The sequence below is a fragment of the Patagioenas fasciata genome, chromosome Z (genome assembly GCF_037038585.1).
Source record: "Patagioenas fasciata isolate bPatFas1 chromosome Z, bPatFas1.hap1, whole genome shotgun sequence".
NCBI classification, from domain to species: domain Eukaryota; kingdom Metazoa; phylum Chordata; class Aves; order Columbiformes; family Columbidae; genus Patagioenas; species Patagioenas fasciata.
Genome location: NC_092560.1, coordinates 43370325 through 43388061, shown reverse-complemented (window position 1 = coordinate 43388061; position 17737 = coordinate 43370325). Strand labels below are relative to the sequence as shown.

At 41.9% G+C, this 17737-nt stretch overlaps 1 protein-coding gene across 5 annotated transcripts in view; it reads left to right on the top strand.

The window, feature by feature from the left end:
• The first annotated feature begins 1807 nt into the window (after nucleotides 1-1807).
• LNPEP (leucyl and cystinyl aminopeptidase) overlaps nucleotides 1808-17737 on the top strand; it is a 55577-nt gene continuing 39647 nt past the window's right edge. For 3 of the 5 annotated variants that reach the window (XM_065860321.2, XM_065860322.2, XM_071802471.1), the window contains exon 1: nucleotides 1810-2289. In XM_065860321.2, coding sequence (XP_065716393.1) covers nucleotides 2271-2289 — 19 coding nt within the window. In that variant the 5' untranslated portion in view covers nucleotides 1810-2270. Of the gene's footprint in view, nucleotides 2290-17737 lie in introns of all 5 variants that reach the window. The other 2 variants (XM_071802472.1, XM_065860323.2) reach the window with 2 other exon arrangements.

Below are 17737 nucleotides of genomic sequence, written 5' to 3'. Positions count from 1 at the left end.
AGGATCCCAGCACTGCAGAATCAGCTACATGGTTGTTAATGATGTCTTGATTCTTAAAAATTAAGACTTATTGTTTAGACTTCAAGGATTCATATTGTGTAGAAATATTTGCTATGTATCCAGAAGTGCAACTTCCCTTAAGAAGACAGCAGGAAGACAAAAGAGAAACTCAAGGTTTTAGTGGTGAATAAACCTTTCAAGAGGAACTGAAAAAACTGGTAAGAGAGGACCATCCTGCCACAGAAAGAATTAGCAAGCAGAATGATTGCCAGGAAGTATGAAGTCAGAAGAAATTGGCAAGGGGGATGGTGAAGATGGTAGGGGAGATTGTGACCTCTGCCTGAAAACACATGCCCTACTCAGAAAAGCCCACTGCTCACTGAGCATGTGTAAAATAAATGCGGACTGTGCCTTTAAATGGAGGCCTGCGGAGTTTAGATCAGTGAACACCTAGTAGCCATAAATATGTACAACATGTTAGGCGTGGCTAAAGACTGAAGTGTATGAATATTTTATGCAGCTTAACTCTGATGTGCTAGCTTTGTGGTTTTATCACCCGGCACCCGACATTGCACAATGCCACAATAAAATGATACCTTGAGTCTGTGGATATTCAGATGTCTGCACACTGGCTGAGGAACCCTGCTTTTGGGACATTAATGTTTGTTTAATGTATTTAATTATAGGCCAGCCACAGTCAGCATGTAGAAAAGAAAGCTCTCAGGACATCTTATACTGTTAGAAGAAATGCTTTGCTGATTTAATAATTTAAGTTTTTCTTTTGAGAAGGGGTGGATGGAGCCAGGCTCTTCTTGGTGACAGCCAATTATAGGACAAGGTGTAATGGGTACAAACTGGAACACAAAAGGTTCCACTTAAATTTGAGAAGAAACTTCTCAGTGAGGGTGCCAGAGCACTGGAACAGGCTGCCCAGGAAGGTTGTGGACTCTCCTGTGTAACCTCATCTAGGCGTTCCTGCTCCAGCAGGGGGATTGGACTAGATGATCTTTTGAGGTCCCTTCCAATCCCTAACATTCTGTGATTCGGTGTTAACATATGTTAAGAAATATCTAAGAAAACATTGGTAATTAAATGATCATTAAAACTCACATAGCTCTGTGCCCAGCGTTTGGGCTAGTGTAAAATTCCAAGGACTTGGTGAAACATAACTATGACCTAGTTTGTGCGTCACGGTTGTTAGTGTAACTAAGTGTGTGAAACACTTAAACTAAGGCATGAAAAAGTGCACTTCCAGGTTTATGAAACAGTGAAAAGAGGGACAGGACTGGGAATAGGTCCTGAGTCCTGCAGACCTCTTGCCCTGATCCCCCTCCAGTTAAAATTAATTTACTAACTTTTTTTTTCTTTTTTTGGCAAAATAAATATAGTGGCCTTTAGATTTCGAGTTCTTGAACTCCTTTTTTTTTTTCTTTTCCAACAATTAACAGTTAAAAATTTCCAATGTTCAAGAAAAAATATCGGTATTCAGACAGTCATAGCAGCAGTGTCGTGGTCTGGGAGGAGGGGGCAGGTAAGGCAGTAATAAGGCTAAAAATAAAATCTAAGGTTAAACAGCGACGAACGGATCATGGCGACGATAGGCAGGCCAAGCTGGCCCGGCGGCATTGCCACGGGCGTCAGGTGCCCGCGGGGCCTTCGTACAGCGCGCCAGGGAGCCCCAGAGCTACACAGGGGCCTGCGAGACAGCGACCGGATCCCGCCGTGGCCGGGTCATTCCGCCTCCGCAGCGGTCAGGCGGCGGCCGACGTTCGGCTGACACGGTCGAAGTAGCCCAAACAAGTCAGGGGACAGCGGACCGTCATTAAGACGCTCGCCCGAGGTTCGGGAACCTGCGCAGGACGCTGCAGCCCAGCAAACTCCTGCCACAACCAGCCCGGACGTGAGGCGCGCTGGGCGGCACGGCTGTGTGAGAAGTAGGCGGTGCAGCGTGACCCGCAGGGGGAGGGGAGAGCGGGCGCCGAGACCCGGGCAAGTGATGGCTGGTGAGGGTTCGCGCCTCTGGGACCGGTGCTGAGCGGGGAACGGGGGGCTGAGCTGGTTGTGTCCCCGGCCGTGGAAAGGGCGGCACAGGGTCGGTGGGCACTGGCTGAGGCGTGTGGGGCCTCAGCGGCTCGGGGGAGCCCGAGGCAGCGCCTGTCCTGGGAGCCTGCGGCGGCAAGAGGAAGAGTCGTGGCTGCGTCTCCGCGTCGTCTTCTCGCTCTTCGCCAGGGCTTCGCTTTCGCGGGCTGAGGGCGGACTCCTGGAGGAAAATGGAGTCGTTTCCTAGCGGTGAGTACCGCGGCAGCGCCGCGCTGCAAGTGGGCACAGCCGGAGCCTGGGACGGGGACGCGCGGCCTCCCTGTAGGAGGCCTAGCCGCCCGCCTGGCCGACAGAGCCGCTTCCGGGCGGGCGCTGGGCCCAAGGGCAGCCGGGGCTCCCTTTAGGAGCCACTTGGCCAGAGAAACAGGAGAGGCTGCTTAGGCGTGCCGCCCCCGTGACCCACGGCTTGGATACTAGCTCAGATCTTGTTTTATTTCGGTTAATTACGCACACGTCTGTAACGAGGAACGTGAGAGGAAGCTCTTTTTCGATACTGTTGTGCGTTTTGTTGACCGGCCGTAGTCTCACGGTGGCAGATCCTGGCCGCCACGGGGCCGGGGCAACTTCTGCACCTCTCTCCCTTTCTCCCCCTCTCTCTCTCTCTCTCTCTCCCTCTCTCCCCGGTGGGAAGGAGACCGCCGTTCTCCTGGTCGAGGCGCTCTGATCAGTGTCTCCTCCCGGTGAGAGAAGGGAGAAGCCCAGGAGGATTTAGGGTGTTTGAAGCAATGTTTCAGGGTGTTCCTGGAACCCAAAAAGCTTTCACAGCTATCTGTACTTCAACACAAGTGTTTGAAGTAGTGATGTGGTTGCAGCTTAGAGATAAGCATATAGGACCATTTGATAACATCATGATACACCAGTGTGTGTGGATCTTGTGTTTGTGACTGAAATGAAGCCCATGTTACTACTGCTTCTCTGTTAGCAACACATTCTACGCATCCAGGAGAGGAGGAAATGACGCTCTCAAACTGAAACTAAAGTCTGTTTGGTTAGACTCAAGACCATAGCCAAATATGGAATTAGGAGAAGACACTGGGTAAACCAACAGGCTTCCTGTTGAAAATGCAGCACTTTTATTGCAGGTGGCATCTTGTCTTTTAAATGGCAGGCATGCTGAGTAGCCATAGTTAAAGCAGAGTTTGGTGCATTGTATTTTAACTCCTTTGTGACCTGCCAAATCAAAGTACAAAACTTATACAAAATTCAGAAAAACCTGATGCAGTAAAAAGTCAATTTTGTGTTTCACTTGATAAGTATATTGTCATTGCCTGGTGTTTCCCTTTGCTCAAATACACTAAAAATTGCCCATCCTTTATATGCTGCTGCTTAGAATCCAAAGGTTATGAGCTCTGGGCATATTTTGTTGGTTTAACTAGCAAGATGGAACTTTCCCCTTTATTTGTTTATCTGTTTATTTATTAAATTACACTTCCGTGGAGGGTTTCTTTGGTCATGTTAAAATTACAGTTTGTGCAAGCATTTAATGCTTTGGGTTTGTACTTAATCCTAGCCCTCGTAGAAGATCTTTCAACTACAGTTAATTATAATCACAGGGATGTAATCTGAATTCCTCTGTGCGTGGTAAAAAGACCTTATCTATAATAGTAATGCAGTTTTGGAGAGATTGATTTACAGTCATCTTGCTAAGTCCATTCCTTTTGAGAGAGACAGCCATCACGCTATCACTTTAAAAATCTGTTTGACATAATACTGTTACTGCCTCATGACAAAACATTAAAAAAAGATCTGCTATATATCCATGCAACTGAAAGAAATCATGTGTAGGCCTGATCATTCAGTTCAAAGGTACTTTGTGCCACTACTGAGAAGCGATGTTTGTTCCTAATTTTGTTCCATGAAGTGAAAAACCTGGAGATGATAGTGGGACTGTTTGGAAGAAAATTTGGAGCTGAAGCTGGTCGATGAATTTCCTCCAGAAAGGTGGCTCTGCTGGATGGGACACTAAAAAGAATGTGCAAATATTAGTGTAGAGATGTTGCTCATTATTTTGATGATCATGAGAGGTGCATGGTGCTCAACAGCAGCTGATGAAATCCAGAGTGAAGGGGATGCTTATACTATTGGCTTTTTGAATAGAATTTTCATTTCCATGGCTGGTGATCTGGAAGCTTTTGTGAGCATCAAATCTTTCAAATAAACTGGAAGGTTTTTTGGTTTGTCTTATATTGTATCAATGAGTTCTGTTTGTGACACTGTATGTTGATTTCCAGTGCAAAGTGTTGTGTAAATTCAGAGGAAAAGAGAGCTATGGCAGGAAGGTTACAATATTATATTTGTAGCTCTCTGAGTTCTTTGGGGATTTTACCCTCCTAAAATAGAGGGAACAGACTGAATCTTAAGATTTTCCAAAAGCATTTTGATTGGATTCAGAACTGGCAAGAAGACAATTCATTGTTTTACTTAGCAGATGTAGATCTGTGTCAGAATGGATATGTATCTTAAAATAGCCTTTAAGGCAGCAAATGCACTGAAGTGGATATGGAAGATGACTGTTTTTCTAGTTCAGTATTTGGTGGGTTTTAAATTTTCTTGAAATAAAAGGAAAACCACAGCCATCATTTATTTCAAAAGTCAAAGAAACTCTTATCCTTTCCTTGAAATGCTACTGGGTGTGCCAGACTCTTTATTGTTTGAATAGGTTCTCCAGCAGAAATACTCAGATATCCTAAATATTTTTATTTAGGTTTTCTTTTTTGACTTCACCCCTGACCCCTGCACTGGAAACTTGGGTTCACTCCTCTTTGGAGACACCTCTGCTATGCCTTCCCTTCTGCCCAGGAGTTTAGTTGGATATAATGTGTGAGGTCTGTAGCTCTGGCTACATTAGGGCGTGGAATAGCTGAGTGAATCACAGAATCATAGAATATCTCAAGTTGGAAGGGACCCATAAGGATCATTGAGACAAACTCCCTGCTCCTTGCAGGACTACCTAAAACTAAATTGTATGGCCAAGAACATTATCCAGATGTTCCTTGAGCTCTGGTGGGCTTGGTACCATCACCACTTTCCTGGGGAGTCGGTTCCAATGACTGACTGTCCTGTTAGTGAAGAACCATTTCATAATGTCCGACCTGAACGATCCCTGAAATGTTATAAATTAGTAAATGTTTTAGAAATGGTTACTGCTAAGATTTTGGTGGTTTTTAGACAATTTTCTCTGTTTTACATGGCTAGTCTTAATTTGAGACCTTTCCAGAAATATGAATATTCAAAGTGTAATTAAAAGTACATGGAAGACTTCCTTGTTCTTGCTTATATATATGTATTATATATGTTTTATATATATATATATTTCTTCCCCCCCTGCCCCTATTTTGTGTGATCTCAAATTTCTCTGAATTGGAAACTGCAAATTAATGAGCAGAATGTATTAATTGTAACTAGTCATTTGTTACTGAAATACTGTCATGTAATTTGGGACATCTTTATTTTGGACAATATTACAAAATATTTTGCAAGCCTTTTGCTTGTATTTTTACATTGCATGTGTTTCTAAAAGGTCATTTCACCATTTCCTGTTTAATACATTAAATGTGGAACTTTTCCATTTGAGAAGAAACAGAAAGGTGGAAGTGACGTATTAGTGTTTCTCACTTAAGACTGGTGACATGCATAAATGAGTAACTGCAGAAGGGATAACTTGTGATGATCTGCTGAAATGCAAATAACATTCACTGTCACATTCTAGACTTATTTTTATGCCTTTTTTTTTTTTACACAGTGAGTGGAAACATTGACAATTAATTACATAAGTAAACTGAGGAACAAAATAAAAAGGCTCTTATGGGAAGACTTTTTTTCTTTTTTTGTAGAATGTAGAAATAAACAAGTTAGGTAGTCATTTACAAAGTGGAAAATGTCACTTACAAAATCTAGTTCTTTCAACTAGTTCCTGTCAATACCAAAATGTTTCCTTTGTGTTAGTTTTGTTTGTTATATACACGTATTGGAGATGCAGAAACGAGTTCTGTGTGCATAACCTAAGTCTATTGGGGACGATAGGCATATTGTTACCTGTCAATATTGTATACTCTTGTGTCATGGAGCAGAAGGGTTTCTGTTTGTTTTAAACTGTATTATTCAGTCATAGACAACAGACAGTAATCTGTTTTAGTAAGATGGTAGATAAAAATTCTAAGAGGTCTGTTCTCAATGTCTTTATTTTCCCTTCATATTTTGCATACCCCAGCATTTTACTATAGTCAGGTATAACTGACAGAAAAAGTGCTGATTGCATTTGTTTCTAAATGTGATTTTTATGTTTTTCAAGTGCATGTTGCTGGATAGTATTTTGCAACAAAGCTGTGTTGTAGCATCTGTATCTTGTGTTCTTTTGTCAGCTAAGCTGAACAATAACCTGTTTACTCAATAAGTTGGATATGTATTTGCTTTTTTACTGCATTATGTTGAACTCACTGTCTAGCAACAGATGCTCAGAAATGAATTCAGTAGATACTGCTTTTAATAGTGAAAGTATATTGACCTTAAATTGTAAGAATCACAAAAAGATTGCATGCCTTGTAGCCAGGAAGAAACAGAGAGAACAGATGGAGATTCTTGAAGGAAATTGGGAGGAAGAACCAGAGGGAAAAGCTCTGCAAAACTCGTCCAGTTGATCAAGAAACAAGAATTTCAGGGTTGTACAGTGTGTTTGGGTTAGCTCAGTTTGCCTGCCTGAGCACAGATGATGTTTTATTTCATGATGAGTGTTGTCTCACAAAAGACGTTCAAAGATCTTGTGTAGTATTATCACTGGAGTTGTCAAGTATGTGTTAAGTAACAATAGTAATTTGGAAGGCACATTGGTTAGTTCTGTTCAAGGTGAGACGATATAATAGTTTGAATGTATTGCTTTATTTAGAAACAAACAAAACCCAAAACCAAACAAAAGACAGAGCAAGCATCAGGTTGTGTGCAGTCCATCAGATTGTAATCTTGAAAGTCTGTTAGATGTTTTGCAAAGTTCTCTGAAAATTTTTCTTCTGAACAACTGACACTAGCAGAGAAAACTTCAGCTGTGATGAGCCTGGTATTTATTAGCCATTAAATTGATGGAGAGATATAGTGAATAAGATAGTCAGCAGTCCTGACTGGCTTGAGGAATTTGAGACAACTTTCTGCATGTCTCCAAGACTCAGGGCCTTTTTGTTAGACCCCTGTGGTGAAACATCTTCTATCATTTTAATTGGAAAACATATCCTTCATCAGATTTGAAACAGGAAACTAAAATCCCAAGTTCTACAATTAAAGTTCAGAGCCCTCTTTCCCATCCTGTGCTTCAATCAACCAAGGGAACAGTGACTTAATATTGTTGGGACTTGTTGCAGGTTTTTTCTCTCAGGTTTGCTATGCCCAAAGAGCAAAGTATCATTTAAAACAACCTCCTCCTCTTCCCTTTCCTCCACTTTCCCCACTTTTCACAGTGGAAACCCAGCTTGTACCAGATTGAAATTTGAAAATGTTTGTTAAGATGTGAATGGACATGATATACCTGTGTTGGATACCAAAATCCAGACTAAGCTTGTATTGATTAACCTTAAACTCTGAAGTTACCTACACTGACCTCCAGAAAAATAATTATGACAAAAGTGGCTTACATTTTTTTGCCAGTTGAATAGGTAGTGTGTTCAGTAAATGAACCAAACTCTTTTTTTTCCCCTTCCATGATGTTTTCTTTTTGTTGATAACATTAGAGATTTGAAAAAATCATATCAGTAGTAGTCTGACTATTTATATATAATTGATCCATTCAGCCTGAGATCCTGTCAAAGAAAATGCCATTGTACCTTCCTTAAAAAACAGGAAGAGACATTCAGAAAAGCCTTTTAGAAGTACCGAAGACTAATAAACAGTGACTTATATGAGACTACACTCTTAGCTCCTGTTTCTTATGGCAACTTAAGAAATACATAGTCATGTATTGTTTTAATTTCCATGATACAGCCCAGTTGGCAGAATTTTCCCAAAAAAATAAAATAAAAACAACCATAAAACCAAATCCCCACAAAAAAGAATCCAGAGAAGGAGACTCCACAACCTCTCTGGGCAGCCTGTTCCAGTGCTCTGACACCCTCAAAGTAAAGAAGTTTCTCCTCCTATTCAGAAGGAACCTCCTGTGCTTCAGTCTGTGCCTGTTGCCCTTCATGCTATCGTTGCGCACCACTGGAAGGAGTCTGGTCCCACCCTCTTGACACCCACGCTTGAGATATTTGCAAGCATTGATCAGATCCCCTTTCAGCCTCCTCCAGGCTGAACAGACCCAGCTCTCTCAGTCTCTGCTCAAAACAAAGATGCTCTAGACCCCTAATCATCTTTCTAGGTCTCCGCTGGACTCCCTCCAGTAATTCCTTGTCTGTTGTAAACTGGTTATCCCAGAACTGGGCACAATACTCCAGATGTGCCCTCACCAGGGCAGAGCAGAGGGGGAGGATAACCTCCCTCGACCTGATGGTCACACTTCTCCTAATGCACCCTAGGACACTTTTGGCCTTCCCGGCCACAAGGGCACATTGCTGACTCGTGGTCAGCCTGTTGTCGACCAGAACTCCCAAGTCCTTCTCAGCAATGCTGCGATCCAGCATTTGTCCTCCTTTGTCATACAGGAAAAACTTTACATTTTCAAGTTAGGATAGTACAAATCTTGTGAAAAATGTTTTTCTTACAAAACAGCATCCGTTTTGTGTGCTTTTTTTCCCATGCACTATGGCTAAATGGTGAAAACCATGGTAGGTGCTTAACTAGACATATTCTTGTAAACCTCTGCCATTTATATTACACTTAGCCTTATAGTCTTATTTGTCCCCTGAAATCAAACCCTTACAAAGTGGCAAGGGGTTTTGCATGTGATCCTCAAGAGTCTGTGCCAATGTCATACTACTCTTTCTGAAAGTGACTTTCTGTGTCCCAGTAAGCTGTGTCTATGTACTGCACATGAACATAGCAACAGGGATTATCTACTCACTATGCTGTGGATTGTCCATGGGCAAAATTTAAGATACCCTATGTTGCTTCTGTTGGGTGGTATTTTAGAAGAACAACAAAGCAATTTCTAAAATGAACGTTTGTTATTTAATGATTTTTTTTTCCACTTTAGAGTTTCTTTATGCTTCCTCTAATGTTTTGAGGGATTTATTTCCAAGCTATGGCAAGACAAGACATACTGTGACAGAGAGGGAGAGCTTGCAGTTAGAGAGCTGAGGAATTAGAAGTGTATCTTATGTCTTTACTTGGAAAAGAAAGGAAAGAGCTAATTAAGAGTTTGTGACCATTTTAGCCCCCAAAGTAAGGAACCAGAAGTTAATTCCTCTGTTAAGTGTACCTGGAAATAAGTGTACAATCCTTGTAGTGAATCTGTGGATGTAGTGCTCAGAGGAGAAACAGGATGAACGTGCTCACATTTTAATCGTTTTGTCTTTTGCTGGGTAGCAGCAGTAGGAAGCTCTGAAGGGAGCAGAGGAACAAAGGAGGATGGAAAACAGAACTGTCTCTGCATTATCTTGGGCACAGGTATCTGGGAAAGGATGGTGAGATGTGGTGAGAGGATGATGTATCATTCTGTCATAGGGGAAGGTGGTGAGTTAGGAGGGGGAACAGGCACAATGATGTTCAGTATGTGCTGTTCTACCAGTTTGAATAGTTGGGAATATTTAATAGTTGGGAATATAACATGCTATTAGAAAAGAAATTGAGAAAGTCTGTGCAAATTGACCAATTTACTTGATCAGATTTTAAAGACTTATAAATAATGTTAAAAGTCTCCACAGTAAGCAATTAATTTATAGGATTGTTTAAGTTGGAAAAGACCCTTAAGATCATCAAGTCCAACCGTTAACCTAACACTAATAAGTCCACCACTAAACCATGTCCCTAAGTGTCATGTCTACATGGCTTTTTATTAACCTCCAGGGACTGCGACTCAACCACTTCCCTGGGCAACATGTTCCAGTGCCACACAACCCTTTTGGTGAAGAATTTTTTCCTAATATCCACCCCAGGTGCAACTTGAGGCTGCTTCCTCTCATTCTCTCACTTGTTACTTGGGAAAGAGAATGGCGCTCACCTTGTTACAGCCTCCTTTCAGGTAGAGTGATAAGGTCTCCACTTCAGCCTCCTTTTCTCCAGACTAAACAGCACCATTCCTTGAGCCTCTCCTCATAAGACTTGTGCTCTAGACCCTTCAGCAGCATCATTGCTCTTCTTTGGACACACTTTGGCCCCTCAATGTCTTTCTAGTAGGGAGGGGCCCAAACTGAACACAGCATTTGATGTGTAGCCTCACCAGTGCCAAGTACAGGGGGATAATCAGTTCCCTAGTCCTGCTGGCCACACTGTTCATGATACAAGCCAGGATGCTGTTGGCCTTTTTGGCCACCTGGGCACGCTGGTGGCTCATATTCAGCTGGCTGTTGACCAACACCCCCAAATTCTTTTCCGCCATGCAGCTTTCCAGCCACTCTTCCTGGAGGCTGTACCATTGCATGGGGTTGTTATGACCCAAGTACAGGACCTGGCACTTGGCCTTGGCTGAACCTCCTACAGCTGGCCTCAGCCCACTGATCCAGCTAGTCCAGATCCCTCTGTAGAGCCCTCCTACCCTCCAGCAGATCAGCACTCTCACCCAGCTTGGTGTCATCTGCAAACCTACTGAGGGTGCACTTAGTCCCTTCATCCAGGGACTTTCACCAGCTCCCTCAGCACCCTGCTGTCCAACCAGCTCATGCTCCATCTCACCGTGCATTCATCCAACCTGCACTTCCTGAGCTTGTCTATGAGGAGGTTGTGAGAGGCAGCATCAAAAGCCTTGCAGACAGCATCCACTGCTCTGTGGACAGCATAGTCATATCTAGACTATAAAAAGTGGCATGACTTAAGGACACAAAAATGAGTAATTAATCAGACCAAGCTAAACAGAAAGTGGTCCCTTGTCATGTTCCTATAAGCCATACATCTCTCACTGCTACATCTTTTCACAAATTAGTCTTTTAAATTACAAAGCAACTTTACCACAATACTCTAGTATAAAACATGATCATGCAGGGACAATCAGGGGCTGCAGTAAAACTGCCTAGTATTTGTTTCAGGTATTTATGTTGTCCAAAGACCTCCATTAATACTAACAAGGATAATGTAAGCTTTCCCAAGTGTAAAAGCCTCAGGCAACACATGTAATGAATCTCAGTACGTGCAACAATGAAGTATCTTGACAATGTTCAGTTTTGAAAATCATTATAAATATTCTGTGAATACAAAAACTCATTATTCCTTTATTTTTCAGAGTCACTATCTTCCTATTGATACCTCTCTATCATGCAAGAAGTATGCACATTTCCCTTGCAAAACAAAATCAGTAATCTCCTGCTATCGGGCTTCATGTCCAGGTATTCTATCTCAAATTGAAATCACGACACTCAAAATTCTTATATGAACCTAACTGACCCATTCTTCAAGTTAATTCCCTTTTAAAATGTATGCAGAAAATGCTCAAAGGCAATTTTTGTTTTCTTCCACTTTCTATATTCAAATTAAGAGGTTCAAATTAAAAAACTGCACAATTTAAACCAAATAAATCCTACTGATAGACAGGCTGTCCCCTCTTTCTGAGACTTAAGTTTAGCACATTATCACATTTAAATAATGAGCAGGTACAACACAGTACTTTTAATTAAGGAAATGTTAAAAGAATTGCAGTAACACCTGGCATTTTGAAGCAACAAAACCCTTAGTGCATAGATAAGCATATGAAACTTCCTGTTACCCTGGAATAACCTAGAAGCCAACTGACTGCCGGATTGCATGTTGTCACAGACTGGCAGATGTAGCAAGACCCAGGGCCAGACCAAGTGGCCCTGTATAAACTGTACCTACTAGGTGGAGCAAAAATTGATTCCGACAGGACATAGACTACTTCTGTTGCATTAAAGTTATGGGATAGAGGGTGATGCCCCAAAATAGAAACATACTAATGTGTTGATGTGTTCTGTGTCTGGTCTATCAGGAAAGAACACAGGAAAACTATGAACAAAGTACTCATTTTGCTATCTGATTTGCTGTCAAGCAACTCACTAATATTATGCCAAAGTATAATTCTGTCCAATTATTTCAGGAACAGCTACAGGTGTTTAACAATGGGTTTAATTATTCAGGCCATAATACTGTTTTAGATATCTAACTTTTGTGTCCAACTTGGAAAGCATTGGTCTTTTCTGAGCAGAAGCATTTGCTGACCAAACAGTAAACTCCATAGACAAACCACATGGATTTTGTTCCTTCTAATGACTGGTGGCATTCGCTAAGACCATCCAATGGGGCGAAAAGCAACTTCAAGAGTTTTTTTTTTTCCTTTTAAAGATATATTTTATGTTCATGTAACTATCTAAATGCCACCTTTTCCAGAAGTATTACTGAAACGCTTGCAAGATTTCAGCACAGATAGTAAGTTCAGAGTACAACACATGAATAAGCCTGCTACCATGATGGTAAAGTGAGTTTCAGAAAAAGGTGCCAGCAGGAACCAATACTGTACCACACAGCCTAATATCAAAACGCAAAGGCTCCACTATTCCTAAAACATTCAAAAATTAGTTTAACACTCTTGAGTTCCAGCAAACAGCTTAAAGCTATTTGTTTACAGGACTCCATAAAAACATGTGAAGCACTTGCAAGCACTTTCAAACACACTGTGTAAGGCAGGCAAGTACACTTAAAGGAGACAGATATATTGCCATATGTGCTGGGTTGGCCAAGATAGGTTTCATTTCCATAGGCAGCTGGGGGGATCACACAGCCAGGACAGCTGACCCAAAACCAGTCAAAGGGATATTCGATACCATATGAGGTCATGCTGAATTATAAAAGGGGGCTGGCCAGGGGTGGAGTCTCTCTTTCTCACTGCTGGGAGCACTCCACAATTTTAAAAGAAACTATTCGAGTGAAGACAAACATATACAATTTCTCTGCTACAACAGCAGTATCTTTAAGAGGTAATATGATCTGTGCAGATGCCCATGCAGCCATGGCAATAGAAATTTTGTGAGCAATAGCTGTATTTGCTATAGAATTTGTTCTTTTAAGAAAAGGATGGACATGTTATAGTACATTATTCATCTGCATTTATGAGAGAGCAAAACAAAAATATACCTACTTCCGGTTTACATAGCAAAATTACTCACACACGTCATGTCATCAGTCCTTCCAAGCTAGAGACAAGAACAACATGAAATGTGAGAGTCAATAAAAAACAGAGGAACTTGCATTGTACAGTTTGAATGCAAGAAGGAGGAAAACAAGCTATAGGACAACAGCATAAGTAATATTCAGCAAGCTTTGAGAAATGTTATGAGTTTGTTCAGATTGTTCAGATCAAACAATTACTAGTTTTTATTTTAAATTCAAAATAAGTCAACATCCAGATCATTGATAAAGGTATTGAACAGAGCTGTCTCCAATACTGATCCCTGGGGAACACCACTTGTGGTTGGCTGCCAACTTGATTTGACTCCATTTACCACAACACTTTGGGCCCAGCCATCCAGACAATTCTTTACTTCATGAAGAATATACCCATCCAGACCATGAGCTGCCAGCTTCTCCAGGAGAATGCTGTGGGAAACAGTGTCAAGGGCTTTACTGAAGTCCAGGTGCACACCATACACAGCCTTTACATCAGCCACTAAGCGGGTCACCTTGTCATAGAGGGAGGTCAGGTTGGTCAAGCAGGACCTGCCTTTCACAAATCCATGCTAACTGGGCCTGATCACTTTGTTGTCTTGTATATGCCACATGATGGCACTCCGAATGATTTGTTCCATGTCCTTCTCTGGCACTGAGGTGTCCTGTCCCAACAGATGGGATGAGGGATGAGTTAACTCTAGACACGACATGCGCCCTGACTCAACAGATGAGACCAGGTGTGAGTTAACTCTGGGTTAATTCTGTGCGAGGTCACACGGACATGCCTGTAATTCCCTGGATGCTCTCTCTGGCCCTTCCTGTAGGTAGATGTCACATTTGCCAACTTCCAGTCAACTGGGACCTCCCTGGTTAGCCAGGACTGCTCATAAATAACTGAAAGTGGCTTGGTGATCACTTTCACCAGCTCCCTCAGCACCCTTGGATGGATCCCATCTGGTCCCATAGACTTGTTGGTGTCCAAGTGGTGTAGCAGGTTGCCAGCGATTTCCACTTTGATGACTTGGGCTTCATCCTGCTCCCTGTCCCTGTCTTCTGACTCTGTGGATTGTGTACCTTGAGAACAACTGGTCTTACTATTAAAGACTGAGGGAAAGCAGGCATTTATTTCCTCAGCCTTTACCTTGTCTTCTGTCACTGTGTTTCCACACACATCCACCAGAGGATGGAGATTCTCCTTCACCTTCCTTTTGCTGCTCATGCTTCACAGCATCCTTGTATTCCTCCTGAGCTGCCTGCCTCTTCTTCCACAGGTTATAAATTCTCATTTTATTCCCAAGTTCTGGCCAAACCTCTCTATTCAGCCAGGCCAGTGGTCTTCCCCACTGATGTGTCTTTCAGCACGTGGGCACAGCCTGCTCCTGCACCTCTAATATTTCCTTCTTGAAGAGAGACCAGCCTTCCTGGACTACTTTGCCCTTCATCACTGCCTCCCAAGGGACCTTCCCCCTGATTCTTACCCATAAACAACTCTATTGTCACCAAGCTCTAGACAGTCAAAACTCTCCTTAACCTACTGGGTTACCCCACCTCCTCTCCTTCCTTGCCTGTCCCTTCTGAAGAGTTTATAACCATCTAATGCAGCACTCCAGTAGTGTGGGTCATCCCACCATGTTTCCGTGATGGCAACTACGTCATAGTTTTTCTGCCACACAGTGGCCTCCTGTTTGTTGCTCATGCTGCGTGTATCCATATAAGTTGCACTTCAGCTGGGCCATTGATCCCACCACCTTTTTGGGTGGATAAGCCCTAATTCCTTTGTGACCATTCTCAGGCAGTTACGTGGTTTCTAATACATCTATAACTCCTGTGTCTTTGCTACTACACTGCTTTCCCCTGCCTCCACTGAGATGGCAGACCAAAGGGCCTTGCTAGGACCCCTTCCCTCAAATGCTGGCATGCCACCCTTGATTTTGTCCTTGCTGTGCCTGTTTTTTCCCCCTTCCCCCTTCAAATCCAGTTTAAAGCTCTTTCAAAGAGCCCTGCTAACTCCTCTCCAAGGATCCTTTTCCTCCTTTGAGACAGGTGCATCCCATTTGTCACCAGCAGGCCTGGTGTCGTGTAAGCTGACCCATGATCAAAAACCCCAAAATTCTGCTGATAATACCAGTCCTGCATCCAGGTATTGATCTTCTGGGTCTTCCTGTATCTTCCCTCGTTGTACCCTGTGACTGGGAGGACAGAGAACACTACTTGGCTCCTGATCCCTTAACCAGTCGTCCTAAGGTCCTGAAGTTCTTCTTGATTGCCTTCAGATTTCCTATTACAGTCTCATCACTGCCTACCAGAAAAATTAGTAACTAGAGGATAATAATCTGAGGACCTAACCAGAGCAGGAAGTTTTCACATCTTCAATCCTGACCCGAGGGAGGAAGCAGACTTCCCTAAGAAGTGGGTCCAGTCTGCATATTGAGCCTTCTATTCCCTTCAGAAGGGAATCTCCTATGACAGTGATGTGTCTTTTTCTCTTTATAGCAGCAGTTTTGATGGAGAGTGCAGATCAGCTTATCCTCTGCAGCACCTCCAACTTAGTTGAAGATCTTTCTCAATGTAGTTGTTTGGTTCCACTTGCAGACACTCATACCTTTCCAAAATATTTCTAACCTTTTGGATGTCCAGTGTAGTAATATTTAGCTTTATTCAAAATGCCTTTGTGTGCCAGTTTCAGGACCTTGTGAAAATGAGTAAGTGTTTTGGAACTCCCATTTGGGCCACCTGTCTCCCTCTCCTGTCAGCTAAGGCTGGTAACAAAGCCAAGAAGCAATAACTGCAACAACAGTTTTGGCTGAGAATAAGATCAAGATTTGTAGGAAGACTCAAGCAATGCGTTTAACATGGAGCCCACAAATAGGGAGTGTATGTTCCTCTCTTTCTTCTAGGAAAAATTTAATGTCTTGCAGTTTGGAATTTTGGAGATTGATTCACTCTCTGTTAAACAGAATTGGTAATCTAACATCAGTAGGAGCAGAGCCTGAGTATATAGTTTTGATTCGTACAATTCTGTTAAAATGATATTATTATTATCATCATCATTATCATTATTATTATTGTTGTTGTTGTTATTGTTGTTATTATTATTATTATTATTAACTGATTTATGGCTTTGATTAAGTGAATGTGGAAGATGGGTCTGTGCCAAATGGAATTAAAATAATTAGAGAAGTGTGGTTGAAAACCATATGCTATGTTGCTTTTCTATAGTAACACTTCTGATATTTTAGTCAGGACAATTCAGAGAGATACGGAGTATTTAGAGAACATTTCTCTCCTCCTACCTTCCCTTTGCTTGAGGCTGAAGATGCAGATTTGGGGACAAACAGTTCAGGAGAAAAAAATGTAACCCTTCAATAGTACTTCCCAATCTTCAGTGTCTCAAATGCACTTACACGCATTTTAGATAACTATTTAACGTGAGAAGTTACATTTTTGTTCCTACAGTCCAGTCTAGCCTTTCTCTCCTGCCATGCATTAGGATTATTTTTCTCTAATGAAAAGCTTAGTGTTTTTGCATTTAAAATGTTGACTTATTTTGAATTTTAAATAAAAACTAGTAATTGTTTGATCTGAACAATCTGAACAAACTCATAACATTTCTCAAAGCTTGCTGAATATTACTTATGCTGTTGTCCTATAGCTTGTTTTCCTCCTTCTTGCATTCAAACTGTACAATGCAAGTTCCTCTGTTTTTTATTGACTCTCACATTTCATGTTGTTCTTGTCTCTAGCTTGGAAGGACTGATGACATGACGTGTGTGAGTAATTTTGCTATGTAAACCGGAAGTAGGTATATTTTTGTTTTGCTCTCTCATAAATGCAGATGAATAATGTACTATAACATGTCCATCCTTTTCTTAAAAGAACAAATTCTATAGCAAATACAGCTATTGCTCACAAAATTTCTATTGCCATGGCTGCATGGGCATCTGCACAGATCATATTACCTCTTAAAGATACTGCTGTTGTAGCAGAGAAATTGTATATGTTTGTCTTCACTCGAATAGTTTCTTTTAAAATTGTGGAGTGCTCCCAGCAGTGAGAAAGAGAGACTCCACCCCTGGCCAGCCCCCTTTTATAATTCAGCATGACCTCATATGGTATCGAATATCCCTTTGACTGGTTTTGGGTCAGCTGTCCTGGCTGTGTGATCCCCCCAGCTGCCTATGGAAATGAAACCTATCTTGGCCAACCCAGCACATATGGCAATATATCTGTCTCCTTTAAGTGTACTTGCCTGCCTTACACAGTGTGTTTGAAAGTGCTTGCAAGTGCTTCACATGTTTTTATGGAGTCCTGTAAACAAATAGCTTTAAGCTGTTTGCTGGAACTCAAGAGTGTTAAACTAATTTTTGAATGTTTTAGGAATAGTGGAGCCTTTGCTTTTTGATATTAGGCTGTGTGGTACAGTATTGGTTCCTGCTGGCACCTTTTT